This window comes from Antennarius striatus, chromosome 4 (genome assembly GCF_040054535.1).
Source record: "Antennarius striatus isolate MH-2024 chromosome 4, ASM4005453v1, whole genome shotgun sequence".
NCBI lineage: Eukaryota > Metazoa > Chordata > Actinopteri > Lophiiformes > Antennariidae > Antennarius > Antennarius striatus.
The window spans coordinates 20,963,110-20,985,598 of NC_090779.1; the positions used below are offsets into that span (position 1 = coordinate 20,963,110).

Below are 22,489 nucleotides of genomic sequence, written 5' to 3' on the forward strand. Positions count from 1 at the left end.
TATATGCACTATTGAATTCTTTTTAACGATCTATTCTTTAAAAAAAATCTGTTTTAATGTTAATTACATTAACACTTAACGACATTTTCCGCTGTTAACATGTCGCATGCATTCAGTGAAGTCACTACACGGATTCACGTAAAGTAACACAGACTCCATCACCTTGTCTGTCCATCGTCTCATCTGCTGTGGATTCTTCATGGTTACTACTGTATTATATTTTAAATTACTGCAACTATCTGTCAAACAACACAAATTATGGAGTATTTTTAATCTACCTTTACTCCCCCACACCAGTGGTCATGGCTTTTTTTTTTTTTTTTAAATATTATAAATTCTGAAAATTACTTCCTTTTATTAATGACTCAAGACCCAGTTATTTCTTTGTTGATTTAAATCTCCTCACACTATTTAATTTGTTTTGGAGGAATAATAAATTTTGTTGCATAAAAAAGGATTAGCATACAAAAATAATGATTTATATTATGTTTAATTTTTTTTTTTTTTAAATCTTCCACCGGTTGAATCCACCACTGAATCACCACTGAATCACACTAATAAAACTGTTTCAATTCCTCTTTTGAAAAGTTTCAAACTAAGTCCAGATAAATTTCCAAATATGTTGTCCTACTGAGTCACCTGAGCAGCTTTCATTTTAATCTTCCAGGAAGCTGGGTGTTGGATCTGTAAGTCATCAGTTGTTGCATCTAGCTTTTGTCTTTCGGAATTGCATCATACCTCCTTCCAAAGCATTTTTTAAAATGTTGCTAAGATTCTAATGGGATGGGTGGAGGAAGAATTTAAGATCACTAAAAATGTCTTTGACTGTTTGAAAACTTTAATGGGTTTGTCTTTTCCTCTACTCCAGTGTTCCTGGTGTTCGTAAAAGTTGTATACCATCATTAACCTACAACCCATTGTGAGGCTTGGATATGACCTCTATTACCTTTGTAAAGGTCAGAGGATAAAGAGTGCATTCCATTATGCCTCCTTCCAGACACTTTCAAGCATAGTGGTGAAGTTGAGGTGCTGAAGCAGGATTTGCAGGATCTGGAAGTTGGATTTAATCAAGGCCATAGCGCTACCTGGCTTATGTTGGAGCAGACCATAGAAATTCGCAAGGTGCTGAACCACAAGCCTTAGGATGACCCACGTTTGGCCACTTTATCGCTGCTGGTACCAGATTATACCAGACTGCTACGTCACAGTGATGGCATTGAGATTCTACACCTCTCATTTACGAGGGAGATCAGACAACACTGACTGATATTTACTGCATCCTTCCTTTTCCTTTTCTTTTCTTCTCCCTATCTAACTCTTTTGTCTGTCATGACTCCGTCTGGACCCACGGCTGGTGCTGATATAGGAGCAAAAGCTCACTGTGACATTTATCAGGGTCATTTTATGGGATGTCTGATGGAAAAGTCAAATATTTGTTCAACTTCTGGTCCGAGTGTCATATTAAGGTTATCCTTTAGGTGTTTCACGGTTGCTTTAGTGTGCCATTTTTCATCTCTACTGAAGTTTGATGCATATTTAACCTTCCATTGTCCACCAGAGACTTTCCTCAACCTAGCTGTGGCATGATCTTGCATGAGGCTTCGTCTCTCAGTCACATTTTATATACATTCTGTATATGTGAATCATCTCTCTCCAACATGAAAGACTTTCCAACACCCACAGATGCAGATCTTTTGTTTCTTATGCCAAATGCATTTTAATCATTTATAGTATGGTACTGGATGTGTATTGAGGAATGCCCTCACCCTGCAACATTAAATTTGTTAAAAGTAAAACATGCAAGAATTTCAGTGTAGTTTTCATGTCTGAAAACTGTCACGCTGATTTAAAATGCTTTATGTATAGAGGGAAACTCCTGTCTTTTACAAAGAAACCCTTAGCTGTAGAGATGTATTGATCATTTTAACTAACATTGCCCTCTGTCACCACAAGGGGGCAGTGGAGCTCTTTACACTCAAATAACTGGTCGGCTGTCCAGGGTGCAAAGAAGGAATCTGACCACATATTGATCTCAAAGTCTGTCTTATTCTAAGGTGATGCTGTCCTCGCCTTGTTAGATGGCAACATATGGATGAACGCCCAGAAAACTTCTCTAATGTATTTTTGTCTCACATGGACCCTCAACAATTAGCATCTAAAACATACATTTGCAACATTATAGTAAAGACAATCTCATTTTTGTCAAACACAGAGATTATATTCTCTGGGCGTGCTTAGTTCTTCGTTATTGTTTGCAAACATGTTTGGTGAGATTAAAATAAAATGAATTTCCACATTGATGACATCGATTCAATTTTGTTTGTCATTAACATCTCTATAATTTGAATTTTGTTTGTTGTTGTGCCATAAAAGTACAAAGGAAAAAATGACTTTTCTTTCAAGCAGTGTGAATGATTGTTTTTCATTCTGACAGACTTCAAATTGCTTCCTCCATTTTTCTTTCACGTGTTCAGATCTTTTTGTCTTCATGCCCCAGCTGACTTATCTTTCCTGCATACTATTTTGTGACAGTGCACCTCTACCGAACACCTGCAATGAATTTAAAGAATAGGTCAGCATTTTTGGGAAATTAACTATTGGCTGAATGCTACCTGGCAAGTCCACGATGACGAAAACAATTCAGCCCAGGAAACAGTCCAGTACATAACTCATAAAATCCCTGCATGTTGTTTTTTATAGGGGTTTTTCTATGGATGAAACAAACAATATGTAATGTGCTGATTAGTGAGCTTTAAAACGGCGGGAGGTGGATGTTGTTACCCTCGGACAGATCCATGCTAGCTGTTTCCAATCATTGTGCAAAGGTAACTAGCCGATGGCTCTGTAGCTGGATATTCACAAACATGAGAGAATGATCTTAGTCAGAAGATGGATAAAAAAAAACCTCACAACATTTCAAGTTTTCCTTCTGTGACAAACATGCTGATCGGTGGAAATGAAAACGTAACATTCTTGTTGGAGTCAGAGGTGGAGAAACCTTTCAGATATATTGCTTATCTGAGATTAGTGTCCATAACCTTTAATATGTCAGAGATTTGCACACTGATAGGGATGCTTTTCAGTGTTTATTTGATTAGTCTTATTGCCAGCACTGCAGCACAGGTTTAATACTGCTGGTTTATCTCCTTCCACAGTGAAAGAAAAAAAGTATAAAGTCAAAACATTTTTACTCATCTCCATTGTTGTATTTCCACCAGTATTGATCCCTTCCAAATATATCTGAATCCGTGTTTTTGTCCGGAGCCATTTACATATACAAATGGGCAAACTGGTAGTTTTCCATGCTGTGCTTTTTCCATTGTGATTGCTCTTCGTTGACCAGAGATCCACGCCCACTGAGAATTTCATTAAAATTCATTGACAACTTTTTGTGTTATCTTGCAGGCAAGCAAAAAAAAAAAAAAGTGATAACAAAATCTCATCCAACCTCTGAATATAGATCTTGAGGACTTGAGTGATGACATTACACCACTGGGTGATAGCATTAGCCTAAGGTGAAGGGGTGTGGTCCGAGTCTACAAATGAAAAAGAGGAGATTCTGAGAATATTGGTGCAATAACACAAGAATAAAGTGGTAATTTTACAAGAAAAAGTCACGTTGTAATGACAACATCCATACATCTCTAATTTATGGTACATTTTCAGGAGATACCCGGATTCTCCACAGGTTCCCTTCAGGTTCTCCTGCTTTCTCACACTTCCAGAAACATGCAGCTTAGGTGAACTGATCACATCATGTTATGTAGGTGTGATTGTGATCATGACTAGTTGTTTGTCTTTCATGTGGCCCCATGATGAGGTGGCATCTTATCCAGGGTGTACCCTGCCTTTTGCCGGTATCCCGCTGGGATAGGCTTCAGCAGACCCCTGACCCACAATGGAAACACAAGAAAGATAAGAAAATAGATGGATGAATGGATGGATGGATGGATGGTCCAAATGCATGGGGTATTGTTGGTTTGATCAGGAAGAAATTATGACTTCATTCTCAAAAAAACATGATCTTTTTTGTGATACAATTCCTACTTGGTTCTCGTAAAAGTATCTTTATTATCTTAAAATGTTTCAATTCTCAAAATCTGAACTAGCAGTCTCACCCGTCCCTAAAACTTCCATCACATCTGTCTGATCAGAGAACGGTAACACATTTCAATGATTTTTGACAAAAGGTGGATGACAGCAGGGGGTGGCGCACCGTGGCGCACACCCCTCCTAGCTGCGCCCCTGAAATCATAGGCAGTCAGACTGTATCTGGAGATGAGAAGAGGGAAAGAGAGCAGCACAAAGAGAGGAGGAAGAGAAAAGACAGGGGAGGAGGAGGTCTGCGTAAAACTCCTCCTCCGCCCTCCGATCCGCTCGCAGTCCTTATTCACGGCCTCTCACGTTGCAGATAGAGAGAGAAAGGGGAGAAACGAGAAGACGGGCGCACGAAGAAGAAGACGGAGAGCAGCGACACGATCATGGCAATAACCGAAACGTCTCAGGCCGAGATAGTGACCGATCAACGCGCACCTCCACCGCCGTCGCCCGCCGCACGGAACATGCGTTCGCACAATAGAACAGAATCCAGATGAATGGGGGGAGCCGTACCTGGGCCGTGGACAAAATGAGGGTCATCTTCATCCAAAACGCCGGTTTCGTCGCAGCTTTCTCGCCTTTTAGATGTGAGTCGGTGATGTTGGCAGCGTTTAGGACGACAGATGAGGTCAACGAGCCAGAATAATCACAGCTAGATCATGTCAGATAATTAAGATAAGAAGAAGTCATTTTAGTCATTTCTTCGTGTTTTTTTTTTGTTTTTTTGTTTTGTTTTTAACCGGAAAAGAGCTTGCACATACAGTATATTATTACCATTATATTGTTTAAATCGAAAGTGAATTCTGCTTTCGTCCTGCTGGCGACTTCATATTCGAATTAATATTTTTACTACATAATTGGCACTAGATTTATTTTAATCCATTGACGTAGGACTATGTATCAGGTAATTATATGTCGATAACGTCCTTTTAGACCTTTTATTCTCTAGTCTGTAGTAGATTATAAATATATAGCGATAACAACATGAATAGGTAGGAGGAGAAATCTCTTGTCCTCTTTGATCAAATCCAATTGATCAACCAAGACAATCTGGAAATGTCCGTTTCCACATGTAATGTGACTCGTAGGCTGTGCGTTATTCCTTGTAATTTATTTATTTATTATTACTATTATTAGACATATAAGTATTATATTAGCATATTTGTTTCAGGTAGGTAGTTTGAAATATTTAACAGTGGGAAGGTCGTTTAAACGCTTCCCTAGTGAGATGGAAACCGCTTATTTATCGCCCCTCCGGGGGGCATCCCGTCCCGAAGCCCGGAAAGGCCAATCCTCTCCATGCAAGCCGGCGAGGGGTGACATCTCCCCTCCACCTGCAGCTACACCCCTGCCGGCCTGCACCCCTCCCGACGAGACCCCGACGAGTGGTGATGGACGGAGAAACTCCGGCGTGAAGAAACATCACCACAAGCACAATCTGAAACACCGCTACGAGCTGCTGGAGACGCTCGGAAGGGGAACCTATGGCAAGGTCAAGAAAGCCATCGAGAGGCACTCCGGCAGAGAGGTGAGACGCGCCGGAGACGCTCCGGAACCACCGCTGATGGCGCCTTTTACGCGTTCAGATGCGTAAAATACGCGCGCCGCGGTGAAGTAGCCACCGCGGACGACACAGGTTTGACTGTAACACACGGGCTTTGTTGATCTCAGAGGCGTGTGTATGTCCCTCTGGGAATCCCCCCACTTCCCTCCCCATGGGGCCGGGGAGTTGTGGCTGCACACGCCTCATATAGTCTGTGCAGGGCCTCACGACCGGATGCCAGAGTGCAAATCCGGCTACTGACTGATGTGTCTTCAGTGATCCCAGTAAGCATCACTGAAAACACTTAACAGTCCCCTTAGAGGTGGGGGACCATTCACAATGCCGGGCTCACGGCTGACTTACGTTCTGTTTTTGTTTTCATATTTGTGGGCGAGTATGTTTGCATGTCTCCTTTTTCTTAAAAAAAAAAAAAATCTAATTGCCTGTCTTTGTCGTAACACCCACCACCTGCTGTTACATCCTTTTAAAGCAGAACTTTTCTCTGAATATTTTCATGTGTGGCAAAAGTTTTGACCCCTGAGGCCCGTTGTGGCAAGACATAGGGAACTTTCCATGTCCTAGAGAATGCCAGTGGTAAACTCAACAATGCGCTCCAACAGCTCCGGCATGCTTGATAGAGAGCCTGCAAACCCTCTGGAAGGGCTTACTCCCCCCTGGCCTGTCCCACTTGGCTCTTTGTCCTTCTTCAACATGTTTTCCGACTCATTATTGCTACAACAGCTGAAATGTGAAGTCTTACATTGACTAACGTCTAGAATTGCACAATGTACATTGACTGGAAGGGTCAAAAATACCTCGTCTTCAATAAACTGTTACTTTAATATTCAGTAAATGAACTGAAAATGTAAACCTCGAACAGTTAAACAAAGATTTTGTACTGTATATACTGATGTATTCAGTTTAGAGATAATGATTTATTTTTTTCATGGCCAAGCTCTGTGGCCAAATTCCACTCTTTCTCCTGGAATCTCCTACAAACTCCTCAGCGTACCATTTAAACTTAAAATAGCCCATCAGTGAAGTGAAGCGCTTCCTCGAAAACACTTTTTTTTTCCTCCATGCGGGAGTTTGTGTATCTTAGTGAAGTCTTTCGAGAATCAACGCCTCCGCACATGGAACTGCAGAAGAACACAGACAGCCGGAGCTCGGCTGCCAGGCTACCTTACAGGCCACGTGCGTCTGGATGGTGTTTACTCGACCTTTGATCCCATGATGGTCTCCTGCATCCGTATGGCAAATGCAGCTGTGTGGCGAGACTGTTATGTAATCATCTTCACTGTCTGTATCTTTTACAGAAAGTAAATGCGAAGAACAGAACGATCGAGGCGACTGGATGGACTGAGAAAGTTTTGTCTGTGTGTGTGTGTGTGTACACATGTGTGTGTGAGAGAGCACGTGTGGAATGAACTGAGGGCAGATTGATTAGATGTGGGCGCATTCCGTACGTCAGCGAAAGTGGAACTGAGGGACCGTCTGCTCTAATCTGCAAAACCATATGTTATATCACTCGGCAGCTCGTTGGAAAACACAATGTTATACTGTTTAGGCCGTGATTGATCATTTAAATCATATCAAGGATGCGCGACAGCGTGCACGAGTCCTGGAAGAGGTGTTTCATGTTCGTAGGCCCGTGAGAAAGGCGGCGTGCGTCATGATGCAGCGCAAAGCGTCTAAATGCGAAAGGTCTGCGGTGACAGCCGGTCAGCGACACATGAGATGCCATCCGCAGCAGGAAATGAGATTGAAAGGGAAGGTTAATATCCTGTGTGGGGAATCCATTACCGGCAGTGGGAGGGGGGGGGAGAATAACAAGATAACTAGAGAGAGGCAGCATCAGTGAGAAGGGTAAGGGAGTCATATTAATATGAGCTTAAAGCACCAGATTACATCACTGCCCAACAATGGATTCACTGGAGAGGTACACGAGAGGGGAACGCTCGGACATTCCTCTGCTGTGCGCGGCGTTGTTGATGTGGTGTTACGATTCCTGGCGGCGTTTGACATCATAGCTCTCTGAGTAACTGACAGCATCCCCAACCCCCACCCCCACCCCCTTGAGTCAGACGCACATGCTCAACACAACAGATGACCAGGAAGAAACGCGAGCTTATGACGAATACTTCATCAATTTTAATGGCCTGAGAAATCGCAGGAAGATGTCAGGCTCCAGTGAAGCAAAGCGAGGACTTTCACTTCAAACAAACTGGATTGTGAATAAAGGGGGGTTTAAGGGGTGGTGGGGGGGGGGGTGGATGAGACCGGCCCCCATACCTGGCAGAGGCAGGCGTGAGCTGCAGTGCAGCGCCTGATTGCTGTGAGTGACGGTTTATGGGGATCAACTTACGGACGAGCGTAGCTGCGTCGGGCCGATCCAGCCAGCTGACCTCTGATCTGAGGTCATGTTTGATCCACGTCGGGGTCATTACGGGGGAGATGCACTAGAGACACCCACTGTGGGAGACCTGGCTCTTGCCTTTGCATAGTGTGGAATGAAGGTCATGGCTAAAAAAAACCCTGTTTCTAGAAAAACAGCCCCTTTAGCTGGGCAGAGGGCATTAGCTCGACTTTGCGTGTAGCTTTTTGCGTCTCATTTTTGCCTTAATTAACGAATTGAATTAACTAAATGAAATCCAGGACGGTGACTCATGTCTCACCTCATTGTCAGTTAATCTGGAGCTATGGATGTCTGCTTGAGTTTTGGGGATCAGCGATAAAACTTTAAAAACCAATTCAGGTGAAGGACAACACAACAACTTTTACCAATTATGAATGCAGTGTGTGGACGCCCCAAACTACATATTTGTTGATTAAGGTATCATTTCTTTAAAATTCTATGTAATCAAGGCATGCTCTGGAAGGGAACCATTCCGGTTTGGGGTTATTTTTATTGATGTACATGGTAATTAGCTTGGCTTTTGCTACTGCCTGTGGTTTGGTGCTGCATGGAATAAAGCCGGGTTCCTCAGAATACTGCCACTTAGCTAGGAGAGGACAAAAGTTTAAACTAACAGGATTCAGAGTGAATGGCCTTACAGTCCTGATCAAAGCAAATCCATGACTCAATTGAGAACGCTTAGGCTACAATTACATTGACATGTGCTAGTCTGTGTACTTTTGATTGGTTTAAGCCGCTAACCTCTCATTTAAGGAGCGCCGTGCTCGAGGTCTGAATGCGTCTACTTGTGGCTAACTCGTACCTTGGTGGCATTGCCATGACACGAGTGAAAAAACAAAACAAAAAACAACTTAACATCAAATGTCGCTGTTGAAAGTTGAAAAGAAGCAAATCCTCATTCTCATGACCCTAACGTAAAAGTCCCAGCAGGCCAAAGTCGGCCAGTATCATCAAAAGTATGAGATTGGAGAGGGATTGTAATGTCGTCTGAGTGACTTTATGACAGGAGAAACACAGATGTCAATGTTAATGGCGACCATGACTTTGGCAATCTCTTGTCCCACCATGCACGCTGTTGACGTTTGAGGTTTGTGAAGTGTCTCCACAACTTTTGATGCATGCATTGCCTTGAAATTTTACCACAATAATTGATTGCTTTGCTGATTTTTTTTTTTTTTTGCAGCCATTGTGGTGAACTTTGGTGAGCCATCATTCCTTTCAAATGTAACACTTTTTTTTTTTAAATTTTGGTCTCTAAATAACTGAAAATTTCTGCAGTGATGGCTTTCCCTTCATCCTCAGCTGCTCTTTGTGTTTAGTGCTAATTTGCGGATGCTACCACGCTAAGATGAGGAATATGAGAAACCTACCTGTCAGACATCAGCATTCGTGTCGTCTGCACGATGGCACCGTCGTGCATTGGCAGCAGAATCTTGTTTTCTGATAACAGCTGCCTCCAGGTTACTATGGAAACCTATATTTCACTTTGTGAATCTGACATCTGATCCCTGTCAGAGAAGGACTTAGGGCACAGATAAGAAACCCAGTCCAAACAGTGATGAGTACCTGATTAGATCCCAGGCCCTAAGAGAGCCTCCATTATGGCGCCATGTGCTCGGTTGTTTTCGTCAAGAAGAGCACCTTCATTATGCTTCACACAGAAAGGAGTCACAGTAAATTACACAGCAGCAGACTTAGGATGACACCCCATCCTTGATTGTCTTATCTGGATGTCATGTCAGTGAGGCTGGGTGATGAGTTCAGAGGTTGTTAGAAATGCCCTGTAAGACCTGAGGGGGTAGATAAACAAGGTTAATAGAGTACACAGGCTATTTTGGAAACATATACTGCAGTACGCTCTCATTTTGCGGACATGTTTTTACTGAAACACACATTACAACATGTACCCCGTAAAAAATTATTTAATCCCAAAGAATGTGACATAAATATGTTCACTTCTTGTCTTAAAATAAGAATGTTTTCAAAACGGTCACACGTGTGGCACCCGTGGAATCGTACTTTGGAATTTTTATGTTTATTTTTCTGTCGTTTGTCACCTAATCAAACAGTCTTCTGTCCTCGGTTTAAAGGTGGCCATCAAGTCAATTCGGAAGGAGAAGATCAAGGATGAACAGGACATGGTTCACATCCGCAGAGAGATCGAGATCATGTCATCCCTCCGCCACCCACACATCATTTCTATATACGAAGGTGAGGGTCTGTCTGGAAACACACACAAACATATACACACACATAACAAACCGGACACACTCTGAAACAAAAACAGACACATTCAACCACACACCCCCTCCCTGGACTCATGTAGCACTTCTGACCGAGCTGGAATCATCGTGGTATGACATGCTGATGTCATAATCAGGACTGGACTGCAGGTTTGGGATGTTATTCATCTTCTCACGCTTCATCTGACAGCTGGACCGGTTACAGTCGGGATGCTTTTGACCGGGTGCATCTGGATCTCTCTGAACGTGTGTGTGCGTTTTCACGTATGTGTGCGTAAGAGCGGTGGTATTCGAAGGCATAGCCTCTCCCAGATCTTGAGGTCTCATCTCTAGTTTTCTCCGGTCTTGATCTCAGGGCCAAACATCTGTTGATGCTTAAAAAGCTACTGCATATGGAAAGCAGACTCTACTTGTATGCGTGTGTTTGCAAATATATGTTTCTTAGCGTGTCTTTGTCTGTCCGTGAACCTGCATGGGTTTGTAGGTGGAAAACCCTGCATTGACCTCATTGACCCAAGCCTGCACCCTGAAGCCTCGTCTCACTCCTGTTGCGTGTTATGCAGGGGGGAGGAAAGGCTATAAGCCTTCCTTCGAGCAATGTCAACATACGTCTGCCCCAGGAAGCAACTCACTAAATATCAAAGCCGTTATGTCAGGATTAAATGACCCGTGTATTTACTCTTTGGGACCTCCGTTTTCATATGAGTCATTCAGAATGACCTTAACCCCGCTGGAAGAAAACATAGATTAGAATTAATGGTTAGCATTAAAGCTGAACAATTCCCATTGAATTCTTTCAACATATTGCTTGCAATTAATCAGCCCTTATAACGTAGTCCTGGCCTTTGTGCCTGCAATTAAAGTCACAAGACGCTGGGGTTTGGGAAGGTTTCGTATGATTTGTGACTCGTAACTATTTTTTTTACCTATGTTAACAAAACAAGAATTTCAATGCCCTTTTCCAGGTTAGCCGCCTTGGCGCAATGACAGCTAATTGTGGACTCATTTTTCGTTTAACACCCACCCCTGTTCTTAAGTTTCAAAGTCCCCAGGTTGTTATCAGCAATGTGAAAATGTGACAAACATCACTATTTGTAATGGGAACGTGCCAGGGCTGAAGTGCAGCGGAGTTTTATTGGTTTAGTGGGACAATGATAAAAAGAACACCCAACTTTCTTTATGGAGGCTGTATGGTCTTCTGTGTGTGTTGCCATACTTTATAAGAACCCGCTCCACCAACAAACTCGACCAGACTCGTTGCTCTCGCTGTTTCTCCTCAAACCCTGTTTTTACTGTTGTGGTCTGGCCGACACCCAACTTTTGCTTCAGAGATATATAGGGAGGCCCTGAGATTTGTGTATCCGGCAACACCCTCCTCAACAGCCCATGCTAACTGCCATTGTATGAAGCAAAGCTGAACCAGATGTGTGTGTGAGGATAGATTTTTACAACTCCCTCACGTTCTTCTGCATCCACCAGCACGCTGCGCAGGGGTTTTGCTCTATTCTCCTTGGGCGTAACTCCTTTTAAAACAAATAGTCAACCCCTAAGAATGCTGTGCATGCAAAAATCAGTACATTTAATAAATATGTTAGCCGGTGCATCCACATCGACAAAACTGACACACGCAGGGGTCGGTTTGACATTGAGGGAACTACATATTTTCTTTCTTTTTTGCGAGTTAGATAAAAGTTTTGACGACGCTTTAATGCTTGTACAGTGAATATAAAACCAACGCCAGTAGCTGGGTAGTGCTCCTGAACCCTCTGGGTTTTTTTTTAAAACTCCCAAGTCAAGAACTTTGCTCCTGCCTGTAATATCATATTTTGCCATACATATATGTGACACTGTCCAGTAGTTTCAGGAAAAGATAAAACGTCAAAGTTTCCCAGAATCTTGAATTGTTCCTTCTAAAAGGAAATGGGAAATAAGCTGCTGATAGAAACTTCCAGCAGAAATAAAGCCATTCACCCTGCTGTGACTGAAGAGCCACAATTTTTTAAATTGCGTTCATTATACTGCGTTCTGTAATGGTGTTTTAACCCTAGATAGCAATCTAAACCCTGTAGATATTGTGTTGTGGTAGCTCAGATCAGTGAAGAGGACTAATTGGAGCAATAACTAGACAGTCGTGCAGTTTTCAATGCTTGTTTGTTCATTGTCCGGTTTTATTCCAACACTATTACATTTTGCAGCAAAAGCTCCTTGTTCTCCACGTCACCTTTGCAGGACTGGTCTATCGTCAGTGCGGGCAATATGACAATGGGTGCTAATTAGTTAGATATGGGGGCTTGACCTGTGAACAAAAGCTGATGAGTGACAGCGAGGCTGCAGGGGTGACCGGCTGGAAGAAACCTGAGTTATGTAAGACAGGTAATCATTCACCACCAGGGGTCAAAGGTAAATGGGAGTGCAAGCTTAGAATTTCTCCAAGCACAATCTCGCCAAGCATCGCTGTGAATGTCGCCCTGGGTCACTGCTCTGTCCCCCCCAAACAGACGATGGAGAACCGTTCGTCCCTCACGGGTGTTTGGCTCCTATCCTGTCAATTACATCCCGAGCAGACAGACAGTCACAATAAGGGAGCATTCCCATCAGTCAGCAGCCGTGTGTTTTTGTAGAGGATTATGTCTTTAAAAGGACCCTGAGAGGAGGGCGAGGAAAGTACTGTGACAAACTCAGAAGGTGTTCGCTCAGCGGTGCAGAAAGCAGAGGCCCCTTACCCCCGGTAACCCTGCGGTGTGGGAAAATCACCCCACTCGCTCGTCCTCTTAAGCATTTTCCTTCCCCACATACCAAAGCGATGGGAGAGAAGTGTGTTGCCAAGTTGAAATTACACACCAGATGACTGGCTAATGACACAGAATGATATGTTTGATGATTGCAGGTGGATAATAATGCATTACAGTGACACACTGCAATAACATTACTTTCTCCTGTCAGCAGACGCGCAACAGGTTTAAATTATATTTAAAATTAATTATCCAGCCTTGTTTCTTATCTGTAGTGTCAATTAGCTCTCATGCTAATGCACTCAACTTGTAGGAGGAATTATTAGTCAAAGATGCTCTTTTTTTTTTTTTGCAAAATGTTAAACACGCCAGATCTTGTGATATTTTACTCTAAACACTGTGAAGAATGTGGGAGCATGTTGTGAAATGTGTCGACGTGATGCGTTCAGGGGCATTGTTAGACTATTGTGTTCCCATCGCAATGCTTCTTTCCACTCGCACTGGTCTCTGAGGAGCAGCTTTGATTGAGTTAAAAGCCCCTCCCTGCAATGTTGACTAGGAGCCAAACACATGAGGTGGAGTTTAGGTGATGTAACCCCTTGAAGTGAAGAAATGCAATCTGGATTCCTCCAAAACAAAAGGAGGGTGAATTTGGTTCCTCTCCTTACAGTCAAATGTTATTCCATCCATTTGTGTAACCGTACGACGATGACGTTTAATGAACTCCAACTGTTATCGTTTCCCAGTGTTCGAGAATAAGGACAAGATTGTGATCGTGATGGAGTACGCCAGCAAGGGCGAGCTGTACGACTACATCAGTGAGCGGCGGCGCCTGAGCGAACGGGAGACGCGACACTTCTTCAGACAGATAGTCTCTGCCGTGCATCACTGCCACAAGGTGAGGAAGCCCAAATCCTCCCATATCCTATGATACAAGAATAAAACATGGCCGTCTCATCGGTCACCTTGAATTCCTCCTCGTCTTGCACTCGCACGCCCAGGCTGAAGCATCCTGATTGTAACTCAAACCTCCAGAGTCAGCCTTCAACTCAGTTAATCTGTGAGCTCTGCACAGTATGCTTTTCTTGGCCTGCTGGTTTAAGGGAGTCATCTATTTCTGAGTGAAGTTGGAGCACAGGCTAGTTTAATTCAAGCTTGCGCTTTGAATACAGTCCATCAACAGACATAATTCTGTCCTCATCTGTCGACACATAGAGCGATGGTTCTGACATACCCCCAACAGCGTTTCCCCAAAGATTTATCCCCAGCCACGCCTGCGTTAACCGCGATTCCACACTTCACTAAATAGCCACAAAACCCAAAGGGCTTGTTTAGATAAATCCCCCAACCCCAACCTTGTCATCCTCTTCCCAACTGGAGATAGGGATGATGTCATTGGTCCTCAGAGAGGAGGATCCCGGACGGCTATGAATGATGAATCATCACTAGCAGGCACAGAGGTGACGTGAGTCACGGACGCAACGAGCGAACCAACATCTTTTCCTTTTATACACCGATCAGGATCATGTGAACATGAGTTCCCTGTCAAGCAAGCGGAGTGACTGCCATGCAGAATGTTAACCCTGGGGGGAAGGGATCGCTTCTCCACATCTAGGCCGGCTTCGCTCTGTCTGCATACCACATGTTACTTCCATTATTTATTTATTTTTTTAAACACAAGACATTAGCACCAGCGTTGTTTTTCTAATCCGAAGATGCTGTGAGAAAATAATTCGTACAGTGTAATAATTACAGGCTGATGTTTATGTGACACATGTGAGTCCATTTAAAATGAAAATCTCAGCAGATGTTGGCATAAAGACCCCTGAGGGGACAAGACCGATTAAAGAGTACTAGACCAACAGACCGTCTTGATTTCCCTTGAAAGACAGACTTTTTAGAGGAAATCATGTCTTAAGACAATGAACTGTTCATTACTTGGAAGACTTTTGTATGAATAAGGCATTGATAGATTAATCAATCATTTCGTTATTTCTCTCATTGTTTTCAGAATGGAGTTGTGCATAGGGATCTGAAACTGGAAAACGTGCTACTGGATGAAAACTGTAATATTAAGGTAAGTTCAACTCTTGATCCATGTTGTGCACCAACAGGAGTCGAGTACCTCAAGGGATCTTTTAATGGCGATCAACAGGGGCCACGGTGATAATCACTCATACTTGTGTTTCCACAGATAGCTGACTTTGGGCTGTCCAATCTCTATCATAAGGACAAGCTGCTGCAAACCTTCTGTGGCAGTCCGCTGTATGCTTCACCAGAGATTGTCAATGGGAGACCATATCATGGCCCAGAGGTGAGAAGTGAATCAAGGAATGAAAATACACAATGCTTTTTTTGTGTGTGTGTGTGAGCGTTCCAAGTATGTTTTCCTTTCTATGCATCCACCTTCATTGTTCTTGTCTTCTCTAGCTGTTAAATATGATGAGAAACTCTCGGATCTTTCACCGTATATAGCTTTAATCATTATTGTCTGTTTCTTTGATGGGATTATTATTTGACTCCAGTCAAGGGAAGTTTCTCTCATGCGGCTCCACAGCGGGTCAGCTCTGATGCCGTTAGCCCGCTAGCCGCCTTCCTATGTTGTCTGGGTGCTTTGAAGTGAGGAACTGGGGGATGTTTTTTTTCTCACTTTCTCGTCATCTTAATGAGATCAGAATGCTCCACGGCTTCAAAAAGACACTCATGGTTAAAGGGAAATACTTTTGCTGAAAGAGAGAGTGCATGTATCCCCCGAAGCCACTTATCCGGCAATTCCAGAATCCTTCTGAAGCACACTGTCTCTTAAAATTGTTCCTGTAAGTTAGATGAAACAAAGGAAGAGAGCTGGAAAATACTTGCATTTTTAGATATTCAACACCAACCGTTCAATTTAACATAATTCACTATAATTTACTCCAGAGTGCTAAAAACTACAGCAGTCCAATTGAAATCGAAATTACAGAACCTTGGTTGGGGTGAGGCCACAAATTACAGCAAACACAGGCAAAGAAAATAGAACAAAACAATAGTGCATGCCCTGTCTCGCCTTGGGAACGGACCAATGGCAAGAGGAGAGTGCAACATTCTTGATGTGAGTTCAGATCCTTAGAGGAAGTACACCAGCTCCCTATCTGATTTCCTCTTCCTACGCTATGTCTTAAAGCTCCAGCTACTGCCACCAGGAACAGGACATCCCATTCCCCTGTAAACCACAATCAAAACGACACACAGCGACCATCGCACACGGACGGTTCGTCTGCCGATCAGTCGAGTCTCCAGGGAACTATGTAGGAGCCAGGATGTATTTGCGCCATCTCTGCAAAGCCATTACCCCCTTCCATTCCCACCGCTTCCCACGTGGCCCTGCACCTCTTCATGCCCCATATACTCAGTCTTATGTAACGGCTTCCTGAGACAGCCACATCGCATTAGGTTGGTGGTTAGAAAGTGCCTGCTTCTGCCTGACAGAGCAGGAGAGAGAGAGCTAGGGGGGAGGGGGGGGGGGTTATCTGAGTGGAAACGAGCCATTTCCCGCCACATTAATGCCATTTGTTATTAATTCTGTTAGTGATGTGCAGAACTGTTGCACAGTCATCAGTTTGTTGAACAAAGATGTTGTGTGATGTGCGTGTGAAAAAGTGTTTGTGGTGTCGACTGATGTCAACTCCAGAGCGTAATTGAAATGAGCTGCATTTTAACGCCATAAAAACAGATCCAACACACACCTCTTCATGACAAAATCTTTTTTTGCTGTGTTTTCTCTAGGTGGATAGCTGGGCTCTGGGGGTGCTGCTGTATACCCTGGTCTATGGGACCATGCCATTTGATGGGGGAGACCACAAGAACCTCATTCGCCAGATTAGCAACGGCGATTATAAAGAACCGACTCAGTCCTCAGGTACTTGGTCCACAGTCTTCGCTCAGCATGACTACAGTTAGAAGAAGCCAACCATCCCATTAGTCATGTTATTGTAGAATGGACTAATTCATTTTTAATGTCTACATTCTAATTGGTTCAGGAAACCTTTCATTGAAAAGCATTTCCTCTACAGACTGAAGTCTACAAAAGTTGTGTGAATCTTGTTGTTCTCGGCATGTAATTTAATGAAATTTGCATTTTCCTGTAATGACTCACTGAAATTATAATGTGAAATATTTTCTGATTAATGGTCTTCGTGTCATAGTTGTTGGTTTTAAAACCCTCTTTAAAAAAGGTGCTTTTTATCACATGTGATTTACACACTTCTGTTTTTATTCTATCTTTTAAAAACACACAACCATAACCAGTTCCATTGCCTTTGTATGAAACACGGGAAGTCATAGTACCTTGATCATATCACATTTATCGCTCGAGGCGCATTTCAATGAATGTCAAAAATAAGTTGTTTCTGTTTTGGGTACATTTTGATTTTCCACCAAATGAAAATTGTGTAACTTGGACAAAGTCATATGTTGGATTTTAAGCAAAAAATCTTTTTTAAAATAGGCACTAAAACTAAATTTCAACGAAAATTTCACAGTTAGTATCAAACTCAACCACCATTTTTCTGCTAAGTATTCAATAGCATAGATGCTATCACCTTGTGTTTTGGAGCACTAGGTAGCTAACAGACAGGTCTTGCTCTTTTTCTTGTTAGATGCCCGTGGACTGATCCGCTGGATGCTCATGGTGAACCCTGAGCGCCGGGCCACAGTGGAGGACATCGCCAACCACTGGTGGGTAAACTGGGGCTGGAAGAACAGTGTGTGTGATTGCGAGACCCAACGTGACCATGGAGGCTCGCCCATGCTTGCTCGCTTCATCGACTGGCAGAACCGCACTGAGCCACGTGGTTCTGGAGCCAAACCTGCAGTCATACCCCAGCTGCTGCGCCAGAGGCCCAAAAAGTCCAAGAAGGAAAATGTGGAGACGGGACAGACGCACTGTGGAGCAGAGGACAAGCCAGGTCTGAAAAGACCCAAGGGGATCCTGAAGACTCGGGTCACTGAAGAGCAACAGTCGGCCAGTCCGGAAGAGGTGGAGTTGGGTCAAGCAGTCCTGCCTCAACAAACTGAAGGTGGAGAGGAAGCCTCAAGTCCAGATCGAGAGGAAGAGGAGCCCACTCTGAGAGGAGGCTCACCGGCCAGGATGGTGCCGTCTCTGCCCAAGAAAGGCATTTTGAAGAACAACCAACAGCGGGAATCAGGGTACTACTCCTCGCCAGAACGCAGCGAGTCCTCCGAGCTTTTAGGTGGTGCCAGTATGTCTCTGCTAGCCACCTCCCCACCTAAGAGAGTGATGGGGAGAAAGGGCATCTTGAAGCGAAACGGCAAGTACTCCACCTTCAGCGGGCCTCCCTCGGCGGCAGCGGTGGCCGGAATCCTCGGCGAGCCTCCTCCTTCGGCCGACTCTGGTCTGTCGCGCAGTCAGAGTCGGCCCTCCAGCATCGTTGGGGAGGACAGCTCTGTCCTGTCTCTTTCGCCCAGCTCCCTCAGCGGGGCCGAGTGGCACCCCTCAACCCCCCACCTGCGGCCAAACATCAGAGCCTGCGTCTCGGCTGAAAACTTGTTGCAGCTCGCCAACTTCAAGGGCTTCCAGGCGGCGGCGTCTCACCAGGGACCCAAGTTCAGCCGTGGCAACAAAATGAAAGGCTCCCCGGGGGACAATGGCAGCTTCTCCTTGCTGGGGGACCTGGAGGACATGACTCAGGTGTACCAGCAAGCCCTGGACATCAGCAGCAACCTCACCTAAAAGATGGGTTGGCAGAGAGAGTGGAAGCAGAGGAAACGTGTTCATGTATGCGTGTGCATGTGTATCGATGTTTACGGGCGGCATTAACGACCAGTTTGTTGCTGGGATACACCTTTTGGAAAATTGCGGTTTTCCAAATGGGGATGAAATCATGATGGGAATGATATGTCTACACACACACACACATGCACTCACAGATGTACACACTTAGTTGCACTTCTCTAGCCAGGAGGAAATGTAGTTTGGGTTTTTTGAACAAAAGAGAGAAGGAGCTAGCACGAAAAAAAAAAAAAATGCCACCCAGTCTGCTTTCTTGGCCCGCCCAGAGACTTTGCTGTGTTCAACATGTTTACATATTCAGCAAAAAGGCAAGTTAGATTCACAAACGCAGCGACCAGGAACTGGTTTGCTCTCGTCGTACACCACCCAGTTTGAGTTTACAAAAGCACCTTAAAAACTCACGCGGAGCACATGCTTTTGTGATCTTTACTTCCTTTCAAAAAAAAAAAAAAAAGAAAAGGAAAAAAAAGAAACAAAACCAGGGTCTTGATCCAAAAATAACTGAAATTACTGTTTATTTATTAATATTTTAGTAGCTTTTAGTCTGAATTTTTAAAAAAACAAACTGGTGGGTGCTGGCTTTTACTGGAAGAGTCTTCAACTCTTTGGGTGGAACTGACATATATAATTATTTTACTCAGTTATGAGAAACTAAGCATATATAAGTATGTCTGTGCTTGTAAAACACACAGGCAAATACACCTTCCTAAAAGCATATGTCCTATATTTGTGTATGATACCAGGGAATATGTAGGAAGTGCCTTTAGTGATTCATAATGAAAATTATGTATGTCGTTTCCTTAAAGTTGAGGGAAAAAAAACAGGCCGACCTGTCACCAGTTGTGTGTTTTTTGGGTTTTTTTGGGGGGGGTTTTCGGGGTTATGTTTGCGAATGTGGAGGGACCCGGGACCTTCAGCAAAAGCTTTACATGTTTTGTTCAAAGGATAGTTTCGGACAGTTTAGATCAAACAGTCTCTTCTTCTCACACACGCACACACACACACACACACACACACAGACACACACAGAGATATATTTGGATGTATTGCCGGCCTTGAAGAAGAACTGGTCTGTGTTCTTCGTCTGTGTTTAAGGCTCCAGTTTGGCTTGTCAGCAATTTAGGTGTCTAGGCTGAGCACAGATTTCTTTTAATTTCTCTTTTTGGGAGGGGGTACCGTAGGCCTGGAGGGGCTCACCTCGTGCAACATTTAGTGAAGGGAGATGGCGTAGACACCATCTAACAGGCCTGGAATGTATCTGGCTCTCTTAAACTTGCATATTTTCATGCTTTCAAGGCTACCTGATAAGACAGGCTGCCAAGAGAGAGACTTTTTTTTTTGCTTTGCCAAAGACAGTAGAGCTTCCATTGTCCGACGAGTTAATATTTCACCATTAGCTCTTCAAAAGGGCTGAGGTGGGTTGTTTTAGCCTGCTGATGACACATCAAATTCCTCAGACGGGAGGCTGGAGACGTGATAGTGCCAGAGATCTTAATCGGGCACTAGTCCGACTCAGCACAGGTGGGATCTGCGGTCTGTGCTCAGCCGTCCAGCTGTGTATACTAGTCGATTATGTCAACCAAGCACAATTAGCCTGCTATTGTTTTCATTTGACTGTAAGAGAGGCAGAGGTGTAGAGATGTACAGGTAGAGGGAGGTGAAAAAGGCGAAAAGAGTGATGATGTGCGAAAAGATGCTAAGACTAGAACGGACTTTCCTGTGGGAAAGAAAAATAAGTTAGAAGTCTTTTTGAAGGGATTGTAAAGTAGAATAGTGGAGGAAAAGAAAGTGAGTAGAAAGACTAGATGGAAAGTTGTTGTTGTTTTTTTTGTTCGGAATACCAAAGATGTGATGAACGTGATTCAGAGGAATGGATAAGTCAGAGACCAGCGAGTCTTTGACGAGGGAATCCCCATCGGTGAATGAAATCATCCCCCACATTGGCTTTACCTCACGTTTATTTGGTTTTTCTCTTTCGGTTTTTATTTGAGATGCTGGAGGCTGTTGATACAGCTTGTCTCGAGGGTCGGTCAGCATGTGACTTGTTTGTTCTGCATAGACCGTGAACGTGTGTTCAACAGCGGCGTTAAGTGGGAGAAAAGTAACTGACATCACCTAGAATATCAAATGATGTGGACAGAAAACCATGCAGTAGATGACCCCTCTCCCGTGAAGACAAGGTCCTGGGTATGGATTCGAATGACAGACCCGTTTCGTATTATACTGCTTTTTTTTTTTCTTTTGTATTGCATTTTATTGTCAACTGGATTTACAGTGAGAAAATTATACTATGTTAGTATTTTGTTTTATTATGCTTCTGTTTTTGATTTTCCAAAATATAAGAAACTTTATATTGCTTTATGTTATGGCAGAAAATACTTCCTTCCTTGAAGTATTAGAATTTCTCTCCAGAAACAAGTCTGGTTTAAAATTGTTGGAGTCTCAGTTTTCATTTGGGGTGACCAAACCCCATCAACCCAATTTATCAATGACTTGGAATAGTGCACATTGCGGTGAAATGTATTAACATATCAACAAAATTGTATTTCCACTTCTACCAAAGCAGAAAACCAAGAGTGGAAAGAATCTGATGGTAAAACTCTGCCAAACTGGAATAAGTGGTGCATATCTGTTAGTTAGCAGAAAGTCTAATTATAGGAAAACTTGACTGGATATTGTTATGACAATAATAATTAATTAGTATTATGTTATTTAAGTATTATTTTTTTATTATTGCTCATTACCATTTTTGGCTATTGCCACTTTTTTTTTTTTTTTTTTGTTGGTGATCCTGGACTGCCAAGGTGAATTACATTTTTATGCCTTTGGCATCTTTTATGAACTTTTCTTTGATTTGGATAATAAGAATTATTATCAATGTGTTTTTATACTTGTATTTATTGGTGATCAAGCCATTTCATTTGAATCAAGACACATCAAGCTTTGGCCTGCTTTATATTACTTGTTGTGTTCAGGACGTCCTGTATACAGACATTTGTTTGTTCAAAACAGAGTGGTATCATCTCATTGTGAAGGCAGTGGCAAAGTGTGTATTTTTAAGAGGAGCAAATAAAAAAGAGGTCCTGCAAAATGTCTTAATTCATCCCTTTGGGTGTATTTTTACTCAACACAATGCCTCTGTTTTACTGTATCAACTCAAATAAATGGATCTTGAAATCTGCTTTTGTGCTGTGTGTGGTCCTTGGAGTGTAAATCATTTGTCAGATAAACAGTCACATCGCACAGGATGTGTCCTGGAAACACCCCGACGTACATCTGTGTACATGTTTTATTTTTCAATGTGTGACATACTGTTAATGCCCTCCATCCTAGTGACAAAGCAAGACACTGCCTATGGGATGTTGGTTCACACACAGCACTTCTTTCATTTATTCCAGAATAGCTTAAAAATAGAAGATTCACAATTTAACTATATTATTTTTGTTTGATCCACTGGTCAAAATAAATAAATACACAAAATCGAAGACAGTATTACAAATACAAATACTGCTCCTCTGACGGTTGGGGCACGTGCCAAGCAAGCTATTATTGGATGTCCTGGTTTCCTTATTATGAAAATGTGACCCAAAAACCTCCAGGAATGTATTAGCGAGGTCAGCAGATCTATTTCCAACATTCATTTAATCCTTCATTCATTTTCTTAAC

The 22,489-nt window shown here is 43.1% G+C and overlaps 1 protein-coding gene across 2 annotated transcripts; it reads left to right on the top strand.

Annotated features, from left to right (window-relative positions):
- Positions 1-4,314: 4,314 nt before the first annotated feature.
- LOC137593963 (NUAK family SNF1-like kinase 1) lies at positions 4,315-22,004 on the top strand. 2 transcript variants are annotated; one of them, XM_068313113.1, is made up of 8 exons: positions 4,315-4,685; positions 5,439-5,626; positions 10,148-10,268; positions 13,779-13,930; positions 15,044-15,109; positions 15,227-15,346; positions 16,798-16,930; positions 17,670-22,004. In XM_068313113.1, the coding sequence occupies exons 1-8, from the start codon at positions 4,592-4,594 to the stop codon at positions 18,761-18,763; spliced, it is 1,968 nt and encodes a 655-aa protein (XP_068169214.1). In that variant the 5' UTR covers positions 4,315-4,591; the 3' UTR covers positions 18,764-22,004. The 2 variants fall into 2 exon arrangements, with proteins under 2 accessions (XP_068169214.1, XP_068169211.1); XM_068313110.1 differs by having other exon boundaries at positions 4,316-5,626.
- The last annotated feature ends 485 nt before the right edge of the window (positions 22,005-22,489 follow it).

Coding starts and splice junctions, on each gene's coding strand:
- LOC137593963 (XM_068313110.1), top strand. CDS start 5,327: ATGGAAACCGCTTATTTATCGCCCCTCCGGGGGGCATCCCGTCCCGAA. Junction 15,347..16,797: donor GACCATATCATGGCCCAGAG/GTGAGAAGTGAA, acceptor TGTTTTCTCTAG/GTGGATAGCTGGGCTCTGGG. Junction 16,931..17,669: donor AGAACCGACTCAGTCCTCAG/GTACTTGGTCCA, acceptor TTTTCTTGTTAG/ATGCCCGTGGACTGATCCGC.